General features: G+C 41.6%; 2 protein-coding genes across 3 annotated transcripts in view; one reads left to right on the top strand and one right to left on the bottom strand.

Moving 5' to 3' along the window:
- Positions 1–17735, bottom strand: part of KrT95D (phosphofurin acidic cluster sorting protein KrT95D) — a 37615-nt gene extending 19880 nt beyond the window's left edge. The window contains exons 1-2 of one of the 2 annotated variants that reach the window (XM_017180823.2): positions 17589–17735; positions 15921–16463 (exon numbers count right to left, since the gene is read on the bottom strand). In XM_017180823.2, coding sequence (XP_017036312.1) covers positions 15921–16192 — 272 coding nt within the window. In that variant the 5' untranslated portion in view covers positions 16193–16463; positions 17589–17735. The remainder of the gene's footprint in view (positions 1–15920; positions 16464–17588) is intronic. The other variant, XM_017180825.2, reaches the window with a different exon arrangement.
- Positions 17736–18033: 298 nt separating this feature from the next.
- Mettl3 (methyltransferase like 3) lies at positions 18034–20174 on the top strand. The gene is made up of 3 exons (XM_017180876.3): positions 18034–18253; positions 18317–18610; positions 18663–20174. Exons 1-3 carry the CDS (start codon positions 18115–18117, stop codon positions 20060–20062), a joined length of 1833 nt encoding a protein of 610 aa, XP_017036365.1. The 5' UTR covers positions 18034–18114; the 3' UTR covers positions 20063–20174.
- Positions 20175–20229: the final 55 nt, after the last annotated feature.

The raw sequence follows: 20229 nt of genomic DNA, 5'->3' as shown, positions 1-20229 counted from the left end.
GGGTTTTTTCTTACTTTTTTTTTTTTTTTTTTTTGCGATTTTGGCATTACGTTTGTTGACCAATTTCTTGTTGTTTTACTTTTTTTTTTTGATTGCTTTTCCTTTCAGACTTTTTACCTTTTTTTGTGGCTGAACTTATATTATTGTTGTTGTGGGGGGGTTCATGAATGACACACGTCGAATGCTGCCGGAAAGCATTTTCTTATTTTTCGCTTTTATTCGCGTCTTTATCTCCCCAAGTGGCCTCTGCATCCATCTTTCTTTTTCCCCGCCGTCCGACGGACCAGTTCATTGTACTCGAATAATGTTTCCATTGTTGTGAAGGAGGGAGCCTCTTTTGATAAATGGTTACTGAGGTAGCGGACATCGGACATTGGACGGGCGTATGAATTATGGTCCAGGGTTGAGAGGCCGAAGCAGATTTCCCTCTCGGCAGACTCAGAAAAACACCTTAGTAGGTTGTCTTAATAGGAAATCGGGACAATTACCCGGTTAAGTATTACTTACTTAATCAACAGCGGCGGTTATAAATAGTACAAATACTAGAGCGATAGCGAGCTTGTACTTTTGATAAGCGCCGAAGAACCCTCCGGCATCCGAACAAAATTGCAACTGATTAAGGCGAAAAAAGTAGAATATATGGCGAAATGAAAACGCTGCATCATAACAAATTGAGACTGCAAAACGCCTCAATCCAAATAAAGAGCAAGCGAGGGAGATAGTTAGAGAGAGATAGAGATCCAAGGAGAAGAACGAGACCGAAACTATGTCACTGTGGCACCAAGAAAGAGATGGAAGCACCAGATCTCTCAGATCACAGATCATTTCGCTGATCTCCGACGGTCCGGTCCAGAGCTTCAATTAATGCTAAATATTTTGCTTGACATTTTCGAGTGCTGGATTCCAGAAATTGCAATTTATTTTGATGAATGAGTCTTTTTGTTTCTTCACAAAAAATAGTACATGAGTTGAAACTTTTGTGTGTTATTATAGGATTTTGTAAATTAAGTTAAAAAAGTTTCAACAGGGTCAGGTAAAGTAAAGATAATACAAGACATTAGATAACCAATACCTTTTCTTATTGTTTTTACCAAGTTAAAAGCTATTGCTCATGGCAAGTATGAAATCATTTAGAAACCCATAACGTAGTCTTGATGAGACAATTACTTTTTGCTGAAATAAACCTGAATCACTCCAGAACAGACAACTGAGTGTGTTCACCGGGGATTTATATGGATGTTATAAGTGTGTCAACCTACAAGCCAACACCTATTTACTGCGATGCGATCAGTAGCAGCAGCACCTTTGACATCAATTCCAGCAATAAAACGACACTGGGCGCCAAAAACATTGCCTCAAACATTGCGTGATCGCGTTTTTACTTAACTTTCCCAGACCAGTGAGCTAATTTCTCGATTTCCCTGTAGATGATGAGTGTTGTTTTGTAAGTTGGAGGCTGTTAACACCCCAGGAGAGATGGGCAGTTTGTTAACATGCTAATTTGCTGTTTTGTTTCCGGCGCTAACCGACTAGCTGCCTATTACCATTGCAGTAGGTACACTCGCGTGTGGCAGTTACTGTCCCGGGACCGATGGGTGTTATGATTCACCGCGATGTTATGATATAGTCAGTCGGCGGGGGCTGGTTACTGCTCTATGCAAATTGCATTTCATTTCCTGCAGCGACAACGAGCCGTAGACAACAAAGACCTGACCGCATGACAAAGAGAGACCTGCTCTGCACTGCTCGTCGTTGCTCAAGGACGTCGTCATCCGCACTGGGCACAGTCAAGATGTCAAGCTGCGAAAGAACAGCTCGACAAATCAGCAAATCGCTGTCGTACTGGTATCATAACGACAAGTGGGCAAACCAGTACGAGGGCCCCGGGTCGAATGAGTGATACCCCCAAGCGTATGAGTGATATCCGACATGTGAGTGATACTCGGCGTATGAGTGATGCCAGGAGGCGTTATTGTGTGGAGTAAGGCAGCAAGGTATCAACCTCTACAAGTTCAATCTCTTTCCAACATAAAATAGTATATAACTCCAGGGAACCCGAGTCCCGTATGGATAGACCCTTGTGTACCTCCTAAAAAGCCCCATCCAGACACCATTCAAGGGCTGCCCCATCATCTAAGCTAGTTTATGTCATTTTGTCGCGACTTATGGGCAACTTTTACGGTTTCATTTAAGCGTGTTTTATTCGGTGTCCTTTATTATTTCCATATCCATTTCCATTTCCATGTCCATTTCGCCTGGGAGCTGTTTGGTTGAGTTTTGGCAAGGATTGCGATTGCGAGCATGAGTCATGAACGCAGGACTGGTTAAATGAATTTAAGGCACGATACGGGGAAACCGGTTTCAACCGACCGACGGCGAGAGGCAGTGGCTAGTGGGCGGACGACTGTGGGCAAGAAGTGGCTCCTTGGGGGCGTTTAATTAGGGTGTTCCGAAAGTTTCCAGCCTAGGCATTACGTGGCGCCGGCCTGTCGCCTCGACTTGGCTTGGGTCATTGCATTATTGATCAACTGCATGCCGAATGCGTTTGCTCGGCTGCTCCGTTGTCCAGGCTACTTATGCATGCCAACAACTAAACTATAAGGGAAACTCAAGGGAAAGAAACTCAAGGCAAGGGAATGAGATCTGATCGTTTGCTTAGTTAATTTATGCGAGAATTACGCAGGCCCGGACTGACAAACTGACAGAGTGACAGAATGACAGACTAAGTGAGAGGAAACAATGCCCGGAAACGGACAGAGCCCAAACAATAGAAACCAAAGGCGGCCTGCAATTGAATTCGGAATGTTAAATGGGAATGTTTTTTGAGGTCTGACTCGGAGAGCCAAAGCTCTAAACGCTGCCCATTCAAATTCGAATAACCGAATGTGTGTTGATTTTGGGGCAGTAGCCAGGGATTGAATCCGGACAATACCCTGTATGGGCATGCTCAAAAAGAAAATATTAATATAAACGGTGGTATCTATCTATGATAATATCATTATAGATAATATTATAATATCATTGTGATATAATTTCATTATTATATAATATCATGGTGATGATGAGGACCCTATATGAAGGCATAGAATTTAAATTCTGCTACCATAGTCCAATCAGAACCATTTATTTAGCTAAATTGTTTATAATTTATTACTTATTAATTGTCCCAAAAATGTGATAACAGAAATTTTTTGTTTGATAAATTATGTAATAAAGAATTGACAGTATTTTATACCCTAGTCACTGAAGTAATTTTTACTTAGAAATACAGTTTTTCTAAGATTTTTAATACATTCCAGAATATGTTTAACTGTATTTAGGCAATTAAAACCCGTTGGATTCCAATGTAAAATAAGCGATAAGAAAGTCTAAGATGTGTTTAAATTTGATTTGCTTTAAATTTCCAGCCAAATCCCTAATTACTATAGTTGACAAATGATATTTATATTATAATTTAAGAAACACACAAGCTTTGGTAAATCTTCACGCAATGAAAAATAAATAAAGATCAAGTTATAAAGCCATTCATTAAGTGAAAATAAATCTTAAATATTTATAAATTTTGTTTGTATTTCATTCTAAATATAGTTTTGGTGTACATAGTTTATATAGTTTAGGTGTTCAATATATATTTTATAACACTTCAAAGTAGTAATAAAACAGTAACTATTATGACAGTTTATCGAACCAAAAGTTCAGTAACCCCTCTCGACACGCTGGGTATGAAAATCGATGTAACTAGCGTTCGTAATTTGCAGCAATTATCAACTAAATTGCACTTTACGTTTTCGTTCTCCAAGTAACAACAACAACAAACGGAGGCAACGTCACACGGCAAAGTTGAAGGTGGGTGTGGTTCCTACTGTTAAAAAAACCCCCTTTTCTCCCACCTTAACCCATGGCTAGCAGCGGGGAAAGGTCACTGCGGTTCATTCACTCCCAGAACCACACATCGAATAGGAGACACACGGGGGAACTTATATGGTCTATCAATTATTGAGAAGCGAAAAAATGGAAATACAGAAATAGTTTAAGTGGCCACAGAGCCACACAACCTTCTTCTCCGCTCTCCCTTCTTGATTCTATATTTTCCATTTTCTTGTTTTTGATTTCTATAAATATTGTAAACATCGATTGAATTCCAACAACGACGACTAGGAATGCAGTCGATGAGCCGTAATTATTTTCACACCTTTTTTCGCTTTTCCACTTTGAGCGCCTGAATCATTCATGAGGTGCGGATAACGCGCTTGGCGCGGAAACTCTAAACCGTCGGAAAATGGTGGGCGAAATGCAGCGCCACGCGAATGTAAGTTGACCTAGGACAGGTCAGCGATTTAGGAATTATATAGTAGTGATTCAACGTAAATTAAAAGCCGAGTGCACAAACTGGCTGGGTTGCAATATGTTTTATTAGATGTAAATTCAAGTTAGCAAACAGGTTCAAGTGGAGATTAAATATATTAATAAATATGCAACAACTGTTTATCATCAAAGCCTGCGATATATACATTCAATTGTTCAGTAAACCACTGGCTTCTCTCACACCCCATTAACTGAACAATGCACTTACATCATTTAATAAGAGGTTGTAAATACAGAGTAATAAAAATGTTTATATATTTATGGATGCTATCAAAAAGGAAGGTCTTGCTTGAGATATTTTCCACTAGGGAGTACCTCTTGGGCATCCTCTTTGAGTTCCCACTCTTAATTGAAAACCAACAGTTCGGGCAATTAACAATTTTCAGCATGACCACGCACGTTGGCTACTTTTTGACTGCAGCCATGAGGAAGTTCATCGTAAACCTGCAGATTTCCTGCAGTTTTTCTCGGCTTAATGGCAGCATAATATGCTTGTGAAATAATTGGCTCTAACTTGGCGATTTCACCGAAACACACTCATTATCTTGTTGGCTAATTCGAGTACTCTTTATTTTTTGTATTTTTTGGGTGCTTTGCACTTGAGCCTTAATTGGAGAGGTTATGACGTGGCCTTTATGAGGTAATTAGCTGACATATAACACCATCTATATGGCTTTGTGTGCGGGGGTTGATATAAGCCGCTCATGAGCTTCCACTTCACAAAATTTTCGACTCCTATAGATGGTGACTCAGTTCATTGTTCATTTAAATTTGTTTTTCATATGTTTCTCGTTTTAAATATTTCTGCGCGTTGTCGTTCCAATTGAGCGAACGCCGCCTCTCAGTAGAATATTTAACGAGCAATCGTGTGACATCTACCTATTATTATTTATTGTTTTTATTTATTTGAACATATTCCAAGTCGACGCACAATTCGTTAATGACCCATATATCGTATGACCCTCTCGATGTGTCTCAACCACATCTCGATTTTTTCTCGATTTTCCCTTAGTCCACCCCACCCCTCGGAGCACTGCTGCGGCTTCGACTTCATGGTTAGAAAAGCAATTTGCCACTGCCACTCGATTGATTGCATAAGGTATTGATGCCATAAGCCGCTCCAAGCGTTCGCATCCATCACACGCAGACGCTGTTGAAGGGGGAGAGTCCTTCGAAAGGGTTTAAGCCATATATAAGACACTAAGATGTGCTATATATGCTAAAAATAACCATCTATAAGTCCCTCAAAGGGTTCAACAACACTCAAAATACAAATGTAAGCTTTTTATACAAGTATTTCGTTGTTTGGTGGCGAGCTCATAGAAATATATTGCTGATATCGTTACGGGTACAGCAAAAACTATTTAAAATTCTTCTAATCAAGTTAAACTTTTTTGTATTCCCTTTCCCTTATTTAATATTGCATTCATCACATCAAACGTTTAACACAATAATTCAACATTTCAACATCTTGGCCATAGTCAAAGTGTGTCAAATAGCACCCGAGACAAATTTTATAATAAACTAAAATGTGTAATAAATAAAAAGCCACCTAGAGCTTGACGCAAATTGTGTTATTTTTGATACGCCTATTTAAAGTGTTATAAATAAGTTTAAAATGTGCTCTCCCAACCTCAGAATATAAACAGAATTCGAATCTAAAAAGCAACCTACACCTTGTCTAATCCGAAAGCGAATGTTTGATGGGCAAGTGGCACATCGGAAACACCAGAAACTGACATAAATCCCCAGGAAAATGTGAGAGACCGGCAAGGTAAACAGTGGCGAGGCAAAAGCGATTTAAGCGACATTTTCCAAGAGTCAACATACAAAAAGCGAGCCAAACGATACCACGTCGAGTTAATGGCCTTAGAAGCCGCACCCAGAATCGAAATTCTTAAAGTGTTCGCTGCTGGAGAGAGTGTAAGGCAATCCAATAAAATTAACTAGCGACTGGCACTATCTCTGGTTGGGATTACGGACCCTTCAACCTCTCTGAACCCCCTCCCAGACCCGATAAAACCAAATTGGACGCAGCGTGTGGTCCGAAAACCCAGCAGGATCCACATAGAAGCCAACCCAACACGGCAACACCTTCCAGCTTGCTGTTTGTTGGCCGCCCATCTCTCATTTTAATTGCATTTTCCCGAGGCAATACTTCAGTTTACAGTGCGTTGTGCAACTGTAACAACACCAGAAACAGGACACCCCTCCCCCTCCCTCTCTCTGGTAATCAAATATTAAAGCCCTGCAATTTATTTATTTATTTGCATGAGATATACATAGTTCAATTACAACACAGCTTAACCCAATTACAAGAGAACTTAATTGCTTTTTAATAAATTGAACTTTCAATCGTCTTTTGATGATTGTTTTGATTTAATAAATTTAATAGAATAACCTTAAATATTTAATAATTTTTCCATACACCACCTTGGTTAAAACTCACTTAAAAAAAAATATAAATATATATAGCATTCTTCCACCGAAACCCACTGTATAAACCATAAAATAAAAATTATGATCTGTTAGATCGTGCTCTCGGACTTATGAATACTTTTCTTTTGTTTACAGTCAAGTTGAAATATAAGAGAGATAGATACAGGCAGATCCAGATCTATATCTAGGCAACATGCCATGAGATATAAACAAAGAAAGCCTTTTTGTTTATTTCACACACACGCACAGCGGCCGCAAAAGGAAGAATTCCTCAGAAATATTCAATTTTTTAATTGCCCAGTTTCCGAAATATATGTAGATGTTCAATGAATTCCTCACCGACATTCTCTATTCGAAGGGGAAGTCGTTGGTCGGTGAATTGCCAAATATATGAGTCAGATTGCATGGGAATATAGGCCAGTCTTATCAGTTCCATAATAACAGGGAAATGTGATATCAGACCTTGGAAGGCCTTGCATTTCAAAGAGTTTACCTACTATTTTTCAAGTTAAACTAAAAGACGCAATTGGAAGAAACTTAAATTATACAAACAATAACGAGTTTGCCAAGTAATTCACAGTTTCAAACATAAATATTTTTATTTAACGTGGATTACAAGCTTAAGCTGACTCGAAACTGATTAGTCTTGACGAAGACAACAAAGAAGCCACCAAGTATTTCGACTTTCAATTATAATTTCTCGTTAACGAAAGGAGATTACGCAAATCGGTTTAAATACTTCTTTGCCTGACGAAAGCCAGGCCAAAAGCCAAAAGTAGCTCAGCTCCTACGTAGAAATAAAGCTTGAGCAGAAGCCGAAACCGCAGGCAACCACAAGCCGCTGCCACCATGCCCCCTAAAACCACCCACAAGACCTGGGAGCCACAGCCACAAACTGTGTCAAGTGACTCGCAGAGAAGCTGCTGCTACTTGCTACTTGCTACTGCTGCCCCCGGCAAAGTTCAACATTGCCAAAGTTTTTATGTTAATACTCGGGCCATAAACTACTTTTCTCATATTTATTAACGAGAATCATCTCTGCCGGAATTCGTGTCAAGAGCCGGGGCTCTTTTCACTGGGTTCCACTTAAAAATTCAACAGCTCGGCCGCTCCGATTCCATAATTGTCGCACAAAAATGGCAACACACAAATCGTTCAACTGTTTCTTTGACCGAAGCAAACCGAAAATAGATATAGATACATATAATGGAACCTTTCACTTTCCAATTGCTGTGGCTTTCTTCCAATGACTCACCCAAAAACCACTTTTGCCGTTTGGCGTTTTCCGTTTTCCGTTTGCCGGCACGAGACCGAAAAAACTCGTTAAAACCAATTCGAGCGGATTTGAGTCTTTGGATCGAGAGATTCAGATTGACTGACCCTCAACGCGTCGATCGATTTACACTTTCGGCTTAATCAATGTGTTTTGTATTTGCATTCCTCTTTATTCCACTTTTGGGCTAACCACTCTGGTCAACATCAGATCGCGCGTATACGTAATAATACCAATGGCTGTGAATGGGATTACCTCACACAGTGAATAGAGGGGGTCGTTGTTGTTAGGTTAATTGAAGATCCATTTGTTGTGGGACACCGATAAGCCGCATAAAATATATTTTATAGAGCTGACTTTATCAGCCATTCGATTCGGTTAGATGTGTCAATTATCATTGGATACAATACAATATATGAGTGGCTTTTGTTATCGCGAGCACTCAATTAAGTATTTGTTGATTAAAGATCCGAAATGATATAATTTCTTAAAATTTTGCAGCAAAAATAGGCAGATTTGAAATTCATTTAAGTCTTGAAATTAACTAAAAAGGTTTGAAATACTATCGACTTTTTAGATCTCATACGCTATATAAGAAAATTAACAATAAAAAGGAAACACTTAATTTCCCAATCTTTCCCCAAACTCGATAACCACGTTACTCGACTGCAATGTAGATGCACCCTTACCTCACATCCAATCGATATTTTCACTTTGCTTCTATCTACGTCCGTGGAGAGGTTTGTTTAATAATTAAATAACCCCGGCTTTATCTAATCGCCAACACTATCGCAAGCCCATCAATTGTCTTGCGCATAGAGGATAGTAATTGTCCGATTAGATTGGTTACTCTTGTACCATTATATATATCGTTCTTTTGTAACAACATTGTACTCTGCTGCTCTTGAATAGCCCTAAATCTTTGCGTGTGAGTATCTCTCGGTCTTTGTGTCAAAATGAAATGCTGGCTTATAGTGCATGGGAACAAAAGCTGGGAACCATGGCCATGAAAATGAGAACCCAGTCAGAGGAAACCACTCCAGGTTTAGGAAACTCCGACTGTTTCATATTCTCCCATGACTGCAAACCTGCCTGCCTGCCCCGCCAACGCCTTCTTCGGCTGCCACTGCTAGCTTCTCCTTCCTGGACAACGGCGACGTGTACTCTGTATGCTAATAAATTGCACTTTTATGAACAGCTTTCGATGGGAGGCACTATCTGCAGCTGGCTTGCTAGTTACTACAGCGAAACTTAACTAACTAGAATGCGATATAAGGTTTCAAAGAAATTTAAGCAGGAAAACGCTAGTTAGTCACGCAGAGATCTCATGATATTAAAAATCAATTAAAAGATAAAATGTCAACTAACTAATTACTTTTCGAAAGTGGGTGTTCTCTTAGCTTCGTTAGTTTCCAGAAGTTTTTGAAATTAGATTAAACCCAGGCCATGTCTTGATAGTTTCAACTCAAGAGGAGTGTCCACTGTACCCACTCCATAGTACACATGCAGATCGGCGAGCTGGAGAGCTGAAAGGGGTGCCGACTCGAGCCCAGCTAACGATTTATGCAGCTGACATCCGCAGCTCGTTTGGCCTGTCTGCCTTTTGGCCAACATGGAGCTAGGGTTCGCGGGGAGCGGTAGAGCGGAAGTCTTCGCCAACTTGCTCGTTGTTTGCGCCTGTTATTGCAGTTTGTTGTTGCTCCCGTTCCTGGTCTTCGTCGTAGTCGTACTTGTCGTGCTCGTGCCTGTGTGCTGGTGTTGTTGGAACTCCACTTGGGCGCAGGTTGCCGGGCGAGTCAACAAACTTGACGTTGACATGCCTGGACAATGTCGTGGTACTCCACGTTTCCACCGACGCCTTCGTCGCCGTCGCCGTCTCGAACTTGGACTCGAGTGCAAACAAAATGGGGAAAATGGAAAATCCAGTGCAGGCGGCAGAAGCAGTTCGACCAAACGCTGGATGGATGAGTCAACGCTCGGTAAAAAGCTGGACAGGAGAAACGGCAAGAACAACAGGCCTTGTTTGTTGTCGCGGAAATGAATTTTGCTTTGTTTGGTTTCAGGATACCAACAGATTAAAGTTGGGATATAAAATACTTTGGTTGACGGCAGGTCTTTGGGGTTCCTTCTAAGGGTTCCTAGGTCCTAAAAAGTCTTAACTTAAAAATAAAGCGAAAGAGCAGGAATTCAGTCGATTTTATTTTAACTTATTTTAGAAGCAAGAAAACACTGTTTGTCCAGCTGGCTTAATCCCCACATGACTTGGTCAAACACAGATTCCCATAGCTTGGCTACTGATGCTGTCGTACATTTAATTTAATTGACTTGCCTGCTGCACTTTTCCATGGGACCTATCCCCTCCTCGACAAGAGATTTGCCAGCTGTGGGCATTAACACGCCACCAAGTCGAGATCGCGGCTAATGCGCTTAGAAGCGGCGGCGATGCCATCACATGGAGGCGGAAAAGCAGGCAGGCTAAATCTCCCCCAGCTGCACTTTAGAGAATTTAGGTCGAGGCTCCGCGAGGGGGTTCTCTCCATCACCGAAAGGGGGAATTTGGGTCAGCGGTGAACGCAACAGGAAATCGATTGGGTTTGGGTTTCAGTTTGGGTTTTGGGTTCAATTTCGGTCTAACCACAGCCCATATAGTTTAGAAACTCGAGTGCCACTGCTGAATTGACCACTTTCTTTTCTCATCTCATTCTTTTATATGTTTTTCCAGAGTTTCAGAGTTTATGGGGCATGATTGCTAGGGTTTTTCTGCCCCGCCCACAAGACAATCTGCTCCCACACACAGAAACACCTCTGAATAGCTGAACCATCGGTCATGGCCAGCGGGCCCAGCTGCTGTTGATTCGTTGCCGGTAATCTACGTGATGCACAGATGGCAGCAGCAGAAGCAGCATCATCAGCAGCAACAAAGTCAGCAGAGTACGGAAAATCCCATTAAAAGTGCACCCAGAATCAATTTGAAAAGCTATCAGCATAAATTGGAGTGTACCCTGGGCAAGCCACTGCAGGTAGGGCATATATATTTTATATATAAAGTATATATAGAACGAAAAGAGCTTATACTTCAGTTGACATAACATTTCGGCAATATGTATAAACAATAAAAATGAAAAATACTGCAGCAAAATACGGCCAAAACGGAAAAGAATTCAATTTGTCAATCACTCACACTGATGCATGTGGCAGTGGCAGATGCAGGCACAGCATCAGATACACAGATACAGCTACACGCGCAGATACATGTGATGCTGATGATGATGCTCTAGATATTGTTTTGGGTTTGTGCAAATAAGAGAACGAATGAACGAAAAAAAAAGTTCAAGGCTGGCGTTTCGTGGGCAACACGCGCTACGGCGAAAAAAATCGAGAAAAAAAATATTCAGACAACTGCTGTCGCTTGTCGCGATATAAATTCTACTTATAGATACAGATACAAGACCCCCGAAAGCCCCGCTGCTGCTGCTAACCGTGAACAGCTGGCGCGATCGGCAGGCGCAGATACAAATTGGATCTGGGAAATATGTCACCGACCGGCGGCTATTTTCGTTGGCTCTAAATTATTTTCTAGTAAAAACATTGGCGCAGTTTATAAATTACACGAAAATTATAAGGAAAAGAGCAAAGATTGTTTATCAAAAAATATTGGCAAGCTGTTTTCGCATTTATTTATAAACAACAAGAGCTCCTAGGCGCTTAAAAATAAACTGAGACCACTGAGACCAGCGAGGAAAGAGTTCCCTAATGGAGTATCATATCCATCAATCAATCCATCACTTCCTTGCTGCAAACACACGAAAAAATGTGAAAATTTCTTGTTGTAAAAATAAATCGAAGCGAACTGCAAATAACGAAAAACTACCAACAAATAACAAATTAACCGTACCGAACCTATCCCAAGTGCACTTTTATTGCGTGTGCTTGTTTGCCGCCGCCGCTAAATAAATTATTTTCTAAATGGCTGAAAATGCATTTCAATTTTCAGGTAACCACAGATAGAAATTACCAACTGAACAAGCGGAAAAACTCACAGATAAGCGAGGGACTTGTAAAAGGAGAGGATTACAGGGCGGACAAGCTGGTTAAATTTAGGATTTGTTTGCTTTTTCAAAAAAAAAAAAAAAACAAAAAAAAAACAAGTAAATAGTTTTCCCGAAAATGTGTAGAAAAATCCATTGGATTGAAGTGTCCTTTTTTTCGATAACAGAAAGATAATAAAGGAGACTATTGCAAGAAAGAAACTTACCAAGACATGGATTTAGTTAAAAAAATAAATAAGACCCAATTTTATAATGTTTCTAATATTATTTTTAAAATTATAAAAAGAGTAATTTGACAAATGTCTTTACTTCTGGCATAGAAAATAACAAGCTCAACTGTGCAAGAGTTTCGAAAAAAAATTACGTTCTTTGTCAGTAAGCATTGCAAGTACACTACCTTAAAAACTATAGTGGAAACCATACCATATGCATTGGTTTTAGTTTTCGATCCCTATCAAACATAAGCAAAATAAATATAAAGGTTAAAGCTGGTTGTTAATACCGTATATTTAAGTAGCTGCACTTAGCTTTTGAACTCTTATTAAATAAATGTCTGCTCCCAAAAAAAATGGGATATAAGGTAAAAACAAAACAGTCACGAAGCTAAATTAGCTTTGCCTCCCTCCCCACCATCACCGAATTGTTAATCAGAATGGAAAAAGTTTCATTTACTAACATCTTCCGAAGGGAGACAACAAATGAACAGCGAAGCTGTCTTCTCAGTCTCAGTTCGAGGCGAATCAGGCAAATTAAAACGAGGCACAGAGAGCAAAACTTCGCCAAGGATAATTTGCTACGCCTCGAACTTGAATGCATTTCAGACCCTGACTTTGGCCCCGCATGAGAGCGTATGCCCTTTTCTCTGATTTGATGCGAGTTTGATTGCTCAGAGGAGGAGGATGAGGGTCGGGTCAGGCGAGTGTCGGATGAATCAGCCGGGTCAGACGGATGGATACCCGGGAGCAGACGGGTCACGTACGGCTGGCAAATGTCAGAATCGTCGGCCAACCGCAAGGAAAACTTGCGCTAATGCCGCGTGAGCCCTAATCAAAGTCTGGATATGCTCTACGTGCCGCATTGGGGCGCAGATAAAATCAACATAAAGACACAATTTGCCCAACCAGAGGAAAATATGGTATACTATCAACTCACAAAAGAAGGAAATAGGAAATGAGCTGCCAGTTGACAAGCTGTGACGACACACGAGCGTGGAGCCACAAAACTATAAATTAAATTTGCTTTCAGCTGCAATTAGCCAAAATGACATTCTTAATTAGCCAAGGGGAAAATACCGTCTTTACTGTCTCGGCAAAGGGTGAAAGTATCTCTACTCCCACCCTTCCTCTCTCGCACCGTAAGAAGAGTTCAAAGTTGGTGACTGAAAAATTCCCAATTTTGCTTGCTTAGCTTCAGTTTCTAATTATAAGCCAGCCAAGCGGGCGCATAATTATAAACAAACAAAGCGAAAGCAAAACAACGACGATGGAAAACTCAAACCCAAACTCAAAATGTATCCCAAAAGATAAAACATAGACGATGGCAGCAGCAGCACCAGCCCGTCGTCCCCTCTTCTTCGGCGGTTTATGACCTTTCAGCAAACAAAAAAGCGGCACCAAAATAGGTGTGAGGAGCGAAAAAAAAAGACGCCGGAGGAGCCCATTTGGCCTTGGCCATCAAATATTTAGTAAATACTTTTTCAGCGGCTGCTGCTCATGCCTCTGCACAGAGAGAAAATATTATTATTTAAGCCAAGAAGCATACAATATCTCAGGACTTTTCATATTTAAGGTAAAATTTTTATATATTGTTCAATTTTTTTCCCCGTGGACGTTATAAAGGCCGTTGACTACTTAAATTTTAATTCCTCTTCCACTTGGCCAGCTTGCTTATCGCTTTTGAGAGCTCTTAAAATACACAAAAGCGATTAAACCCGGCGAAAACTGCGCCTAATTTCTAATTTCTGCGACGCAATGGGGAGTCTGTCCCAATTATAGATTAATCTTTGTCCGGAGTCAACACCATCGGACTCTGCTGACTCACCGGCATGCAAATAAGCCAGAGAACGCTTATCAGCCGGGCCAGAAGAGCGGCAGAAGAACCCCGAAGAACAACGACCCAAGATTGGACATTACTCATCTCGTTCGGGGTTACTGGGACAAAGGCATGACACAAGACGTGGGGAATGGCAGAAAGTAGCAACACAAAGCAAACAAGTTTATTTGCAAAAAAGATCGTCGTCAAAAGATAGCGTCTAGAAAATATTTTAGCTAAAGATTGCACAAAAAATAGAATTTCTATAATTTATGAATGAATATTGGTGGGGCTTATCACATCTTCCTGCGGTATATATCGAATATTAAAGTGCTTCTCGAACGCCAAAGGTTTGGTTTGGTTTTGTAATTTAATTTTCTTTAAAATATTTGTAAAAGTAAATATTTATCTACTTAATTGTTATTTTTTCAGCCGATCAACGATAAGTATTCATAATTTCTTACATTCATTGCGAAATTCCCGATGATCTTAAGTTACATTTCAAAAGCAAGAAAGCTGCTTTTGCTCAACTCCAAGAAATATGGGTTTGTCACAATCTCTTAGGTACATTATGTATTTCATTCTGACTTTAAGCCCCAACGTCTTATCGCTAACATCCTTATTGGGTTAGGTTAGGCTTAGAGCTTCACCAGATTTGTTATCATGGCCATACTATTTTCTACTTTGATTTGTTTACTACACTATTGGTGAGAGGGGTCAAGAACACAACACTATATAATCTATTTATTTCACTCTTTTCAGATTAAACATTAGTTTTAGTTTAGGTTTCGGGTTTCAAATGCTTATTACCGTGACTACAATTTGAGTTTGATGGATGCCCATCAATAAAAGTCTGCTTTGCGTGAGACAATAGCCAAGACTGTTAAGTAACAATTTCTTTGCTTGTTATTTTTGTTGGCTTAAAATAGCAAGAAAATGAAATAAAAAGCAAACCCAATAAACAAAGTTATATTGGCAGAAAAGCAACAAAACATAAACAAAATGCTATAAAAATTGTGTAACCCTAAAGTTCAATCCTTTTACCCCTTTTATGATTTCAATTTTTACGCCGAGGATCGTAACTTAAGAACCTTTTAACTATGTATTATAAGGCTGTAATACTTAAGTACCTAATACCATCTCAAAAAAGAATATTTGTTTTAAAGTCACGACATCTGTGTAAATATGGTATGTATACAATATTTGTTTTAAAGAAGGTTAAATAGAGTATAGTGTATTGAACTTGAAGTTTTTAAGATGTTTTGTGAGTAATTGCATAATTGTAGACTTTCTATATTTGTACAAGCTCTAAATTCTGTCATAAAGAAACCCTTTTTTTATCTGGTTAAGTTTAATCTTTACGTCACACCAGTTTGTTTTAGTCGATGCTTTCGATGCTTTAATATGCAAAAATTCTATTTTAAACCGATAAGCCCCAAAAACAGCCTTTTTATGTTATTTGAATTGCCAAATACTTTTATAGGGATTCTTTTGGCCCCACAATTTCGCTAGGAAACTTATAAATAAAAGCCAGCTTTGCCAGTCGGTTAAATAACAGTTACCGCTCTTGCTTTTGTTTATTTTTGTTTTTTTTTTTTGTATTATTGTTGTTGTGTATTTTGCTCGAAATAAAAATAGCACGGTAAGAAAACAACAAAAACAAATTGGCAGAAAGGCAACAAAAACTTGCCCTGGCTTTGCCTTTGCTTTTGCCACCGCCGCTATCGTTGGCGTAGCATTATGTAAAATTTGTTTACACTCACCTTGGGATGCAATTGGGCGGCGTTCGGTCCACCTCCCAGGCGGCGAACAGCTTCATGGGCACCGGTTTCTGGCCATTGGCTCCGGCGATCCCTCCTAGGGCTGCCGCGGATCCGCCAAAGTTGGTAACACCGCCACCTCCGCCGCCGCCACTGCCACCGCCTCCGCTGCCTGGCATGTTGAGCGGTCCACTGCCGGCGCCACTGGCGTTCCCGGTGCCGCTGATAACGGCGAATTTATCCACTAACTTGGACGACTTGTCGACCATCTTCATGGTGTGCTTGTGTTTGGCTGTTTGGGCTCGCTTTTGTTTCTTGTGGTTTAGCGAGCTGTGTTCTGTTTCCACAACACTTGCGATTTAATGTTTATTCGTTTCTCCAGCAGCAAGCACATAGTTTTCCGATAGTTTCTGCCCTCACAAAATATATGTGTACTTTTTTTGACGAAAGTTTCAAGTTTTGAATTTTTGGTTCTCCGATTGAAAGGCCGCCAATACCAACACACACCTACAAATGCACGCACGCTGGGGAAGGGCGTGTCGCCGCCTTAAAAGTGAACCAAAAAACGGTACGTTGTAGTATACACAGAGAAAAACGTGGGGGAGACGGGCGGGCGAGGGAGAGTAGTTGTTGGGGCTGCTGCTGCAACTGCAAAATTCACTCGCACACCGAATCAATATACGCGGCGAATCTGTTGCGGATTAGGGCTGCTCGGATTGGGGCTCGGGTTGCGCGCGGGCTCGGTTTCCGTTTCGGAGGCTGCTGCTTCTGCAGCCGTGTGGGTCGCGTCGAAACTGCCGCGATGGAACCGTCATGCTCCAAAGTAAAAGTGCGAATGTCGCGCTATAAATCTCGCCCCAAACGTTGGGGCTCTCTATTGCGCGCTCTCTCTCTAGCTCGCTCGCTCGTCGCCAACTAGAGCTGGGAAACTATCGATGGTACTATCGAGGTATCGACTTTTTCCTTTTTTTGAGCCACCATCGATAGTTTTTTATCACTATCGATAGTACGGGACTATTTTTATATCTCTGCTTTGTTGCTGAAATTTAGTAAGAAAAATGCAAACAAATATATATATATATGTATATATATATTTTTTTTTTATAATAAAAATGTATTCTAAATTAACTTAAATTGGAGTTGGTGGTGAAAAATATTAACTGAATCTCAAAAGAAAGGGTGCGTCTACGCCACGTCTTCAGAGTCTAAGCGTATGTTTAGCAATGGTAATACAATTTTATTTGTGCAAAGTTGCTTGGATAGAATATTTATGTTAATTACTTAGTCAAAACATATTGAATAGTATTATAATTCTATTTGAAATTGCTATAACTTTAATTTGCAAAAAGAATCGTAAAAAAACGATACTATCGATAGTATCGAATTTTCGTTTTCAAAACATCGAAAATATCGAATGGTGTCACTATCGATAGTTTCCCAGCTCTATCGCCAACAACAATGTGTGCAAATGCTATGCGCACACACATACACTTGATTTTCGCAAATCCCCTGCTGGCCGTGTGTGTGCGCGCACTTATGCTTTGCTCTCTCTCTCTCGCGCGCGCATAAACAAAAAGGAAAACGCCACGAATTTCGGGGAGTGTGAGCAAGCGGCCCAAGAACAACAACTCTCTCTTCAGCACTCGCGCGGTTTTTGGCGGGGTTAATTACTTCTGATCCGCTAACTGTGCGGCACAATTTGTTTACATTTATAGCGTTTTTTATCAATTATTTATGGGGCTTAAACACGTTTTATTGGTTTTATTTGTTGTGGAGCAGCGACACAGCTTCCGATTTGGGCAATGGGGAGCAGTATGACCAGGTGCTGAGAGGTGATAAATACTGAAACCGAATATACCAACGCGGAACAAGATGAAATTGGTGTTCAGAAATTATACCCTTGCAGGGAATTACCATTTAAGTCAGAAGTTTGCAACGTAATGTCTTGTTTAAAAAATACAGGCATTAAAAATTATTCATTTTTTTATGATGGAATTGCAAAAAATATCGGCGATGTATCGGCGGTATATTTAGCCGGACAGGGAACGGCCCAATGTGCGGTATAAACTATAAAAAGACCTTTTTAGTATTAAGTAGTTTTTTTTCTGTTTGCTGCCACGGTCACACGAGCTCTTTGTAAAAAAAAAAAACTCGACTTTGTTTACTATTTTGTTTACCGGCAATTAAACGCTCAATAATGGCCGATGTGTGGGACATAAAATCACTGAAGACGAAGCGGAACACGCTTCGCGAGAAGCTGGAGAAACGGAAGAAGGAGCGCATCGAGATACTCTCGGACATTCAGGAGGACCTCACGAATCCCAAGAAGGAACTCGGTAGGCGCCGGTGGCAATGGCAACAAGTTGAATCCCTTAAGCATCGCTCTGATTTAATTACAGTTGAGGCAGACCTGGAAGTGCAGAAGGAGGTGCTGCAGTCGCTCAGTGCCTGCTCCCTGGCCCTGCCCATTGTGTCCACCCAGGTTGTAGAGAAGATTCCTGGCAGCACCTTGGAGATGGTCAACTTTATACTGGGAAAACTAGCCAGCCGGGGTGCAATCGGCATACGGAACGTGACCATCGGGACGGAGACCGGTTGCGAGATCATCTCGGTTCAGCCGAAAGAGCTGAAGGAGATTCTGGACGACACCAACGACACCTGTCAGCAAAGAGAAGAGGAGGCGAAAAGAAAAAGTGAGTGTAGTGTCTTTCTTAGGGTAAAGGTTTTAACCCCCCTTTTTAACAGTGGCCGATCTGGCGGAGAACGAGGATGAGGATCAGCCGCAGGAAAAGACTCCAAAACTGGACACCAGTGCGACGCGCAAGGAATCCACCAGCCTTGACGCCCCCGACGACATCATGATGCTTTTATCCATGCCCTCAACACGCGAGAAGCAAAGCAAGCAGGTGGGCGAGGAGATCCTGGAGCTGCTTACGAAGCCCACAGCCAAGGAGCGATCCGTGGCGGAGAAGTTTAAATCGCATGGCGGAGCGCAGGTCATGGAGTTCTGCTCCCACGGCACCAAGGTTGAGTGCCTTAAGGCTCAGCAGGCCACCGCCGAAATGGCCGCTAAAAAGAAACAGGAGCGCAGGGACGACAAGGATCTACGCACGGATGTAGAGGCGGGGACCAGCAGTAGCGGAAAGTTGCCAAAATCTGCAGACTCCGTAGCTGAGGATGGTGAGATAATCCCCGAGGTGATCGAGGTCGAATCGCAGGAATCTACCGATGGCAGCGATACCTCCGGTAGCGAGACAACAGACAAGTGCACCAAGCTCCACTTCAAAAAAATCATTCAGGCGCACACGGACGAGTCGCTTGGGGATTGTAGCTTTCTCAACACCTGCTTCCACATGGCCACCTGCAAGTACGTTCACTACGAGGTGGACACCCTGCCGCATATCAACACCAACAAGCCGACGGATGTTAAGACGAAGCTAAGCCTCAAGCGCAGCATCGACTCCAGCTGCACGCTGTATCCGCCGCAATGGATTCAATGCGATCTGCGCTTCCTGGACATGACAGTTCTGGGCAAGTTTGCGGTGGTCATGGCTGATCCGCCCTGGGATATCCACATGGAGCTACCCTACGGCACAATGTCGGATGATGAAATGCGAGCCTTGGGTGTGCCCGCTCTTCAGGACGACGGACTAATCTTCCTTTGGGTCACAGGCAGAGCCATGGAGCTAGGCCGCGACTGCCTCAAGCTGTGGGGCTACGAACGTGTGGACGAGCTCATTTGGGTGAAGACCAACCAGCTGCAACGGATTATACGCACGGGACGCACTGGTCATTGGCTTAACCACGGCAAGGAGCACTGCCTAGTGGGCATGAAGGGGAATCCCACTAATCTGAACCGGGGCCTCGACTGTGACGTGATCGTGGCCGAGGTGCGGGCCACCTCGCACAAGCCGGACGAGATCTATGGCATCATCGAGCGCCTCAGTCCTGGCACCCGAAAAATCGAGCTGTTCGGCCGTCCCCACAATATCCAACCAAACTGGATAACGCTGGGCAATCAGCTGGACGGCATTCGGCTGGTGGATCCCGAGCTGATCACACAGTTCCAAAAGCGATATCCCGATGGCAATTGCATGTCCCCAGCAACGGCAAGTGCAGCGGCCATTAACGGAATTCAGAAGTAAGATTTAAGGCAATATTATTTGTACTGTATTTGAAGAACTCCGGACAAGAGAGTCACTTCTACAGACTCCGATTAAATAAGGTAAATTATAATAATTAAAGCTTTTTTACGAACTAGGGGCTTATATTTTAATGTCAGATGTTACGTTAAAGCAGATGGACCTCAAAT

This window comes from Drosophila kikkawai, chromosome 3R (assembly GCF_030179895.1).
Source record: "Drosophila kikkawai strain 14028-0561.14 chromosome 3R, DkikHiC1v2, whole genome shotgun sequence".
Lineage (NCBI taxonomy): Eukaryota > Metazoa > Arthropoda > Insecta > Diptera > Drosophilidae > Drosophila > Drosophila kikkawai.
The sequence above is the reverse complement of the archived record's forward strand: the minus strand, read 5'-3'. Positions and strand labels throughout refer to the sequence as shown.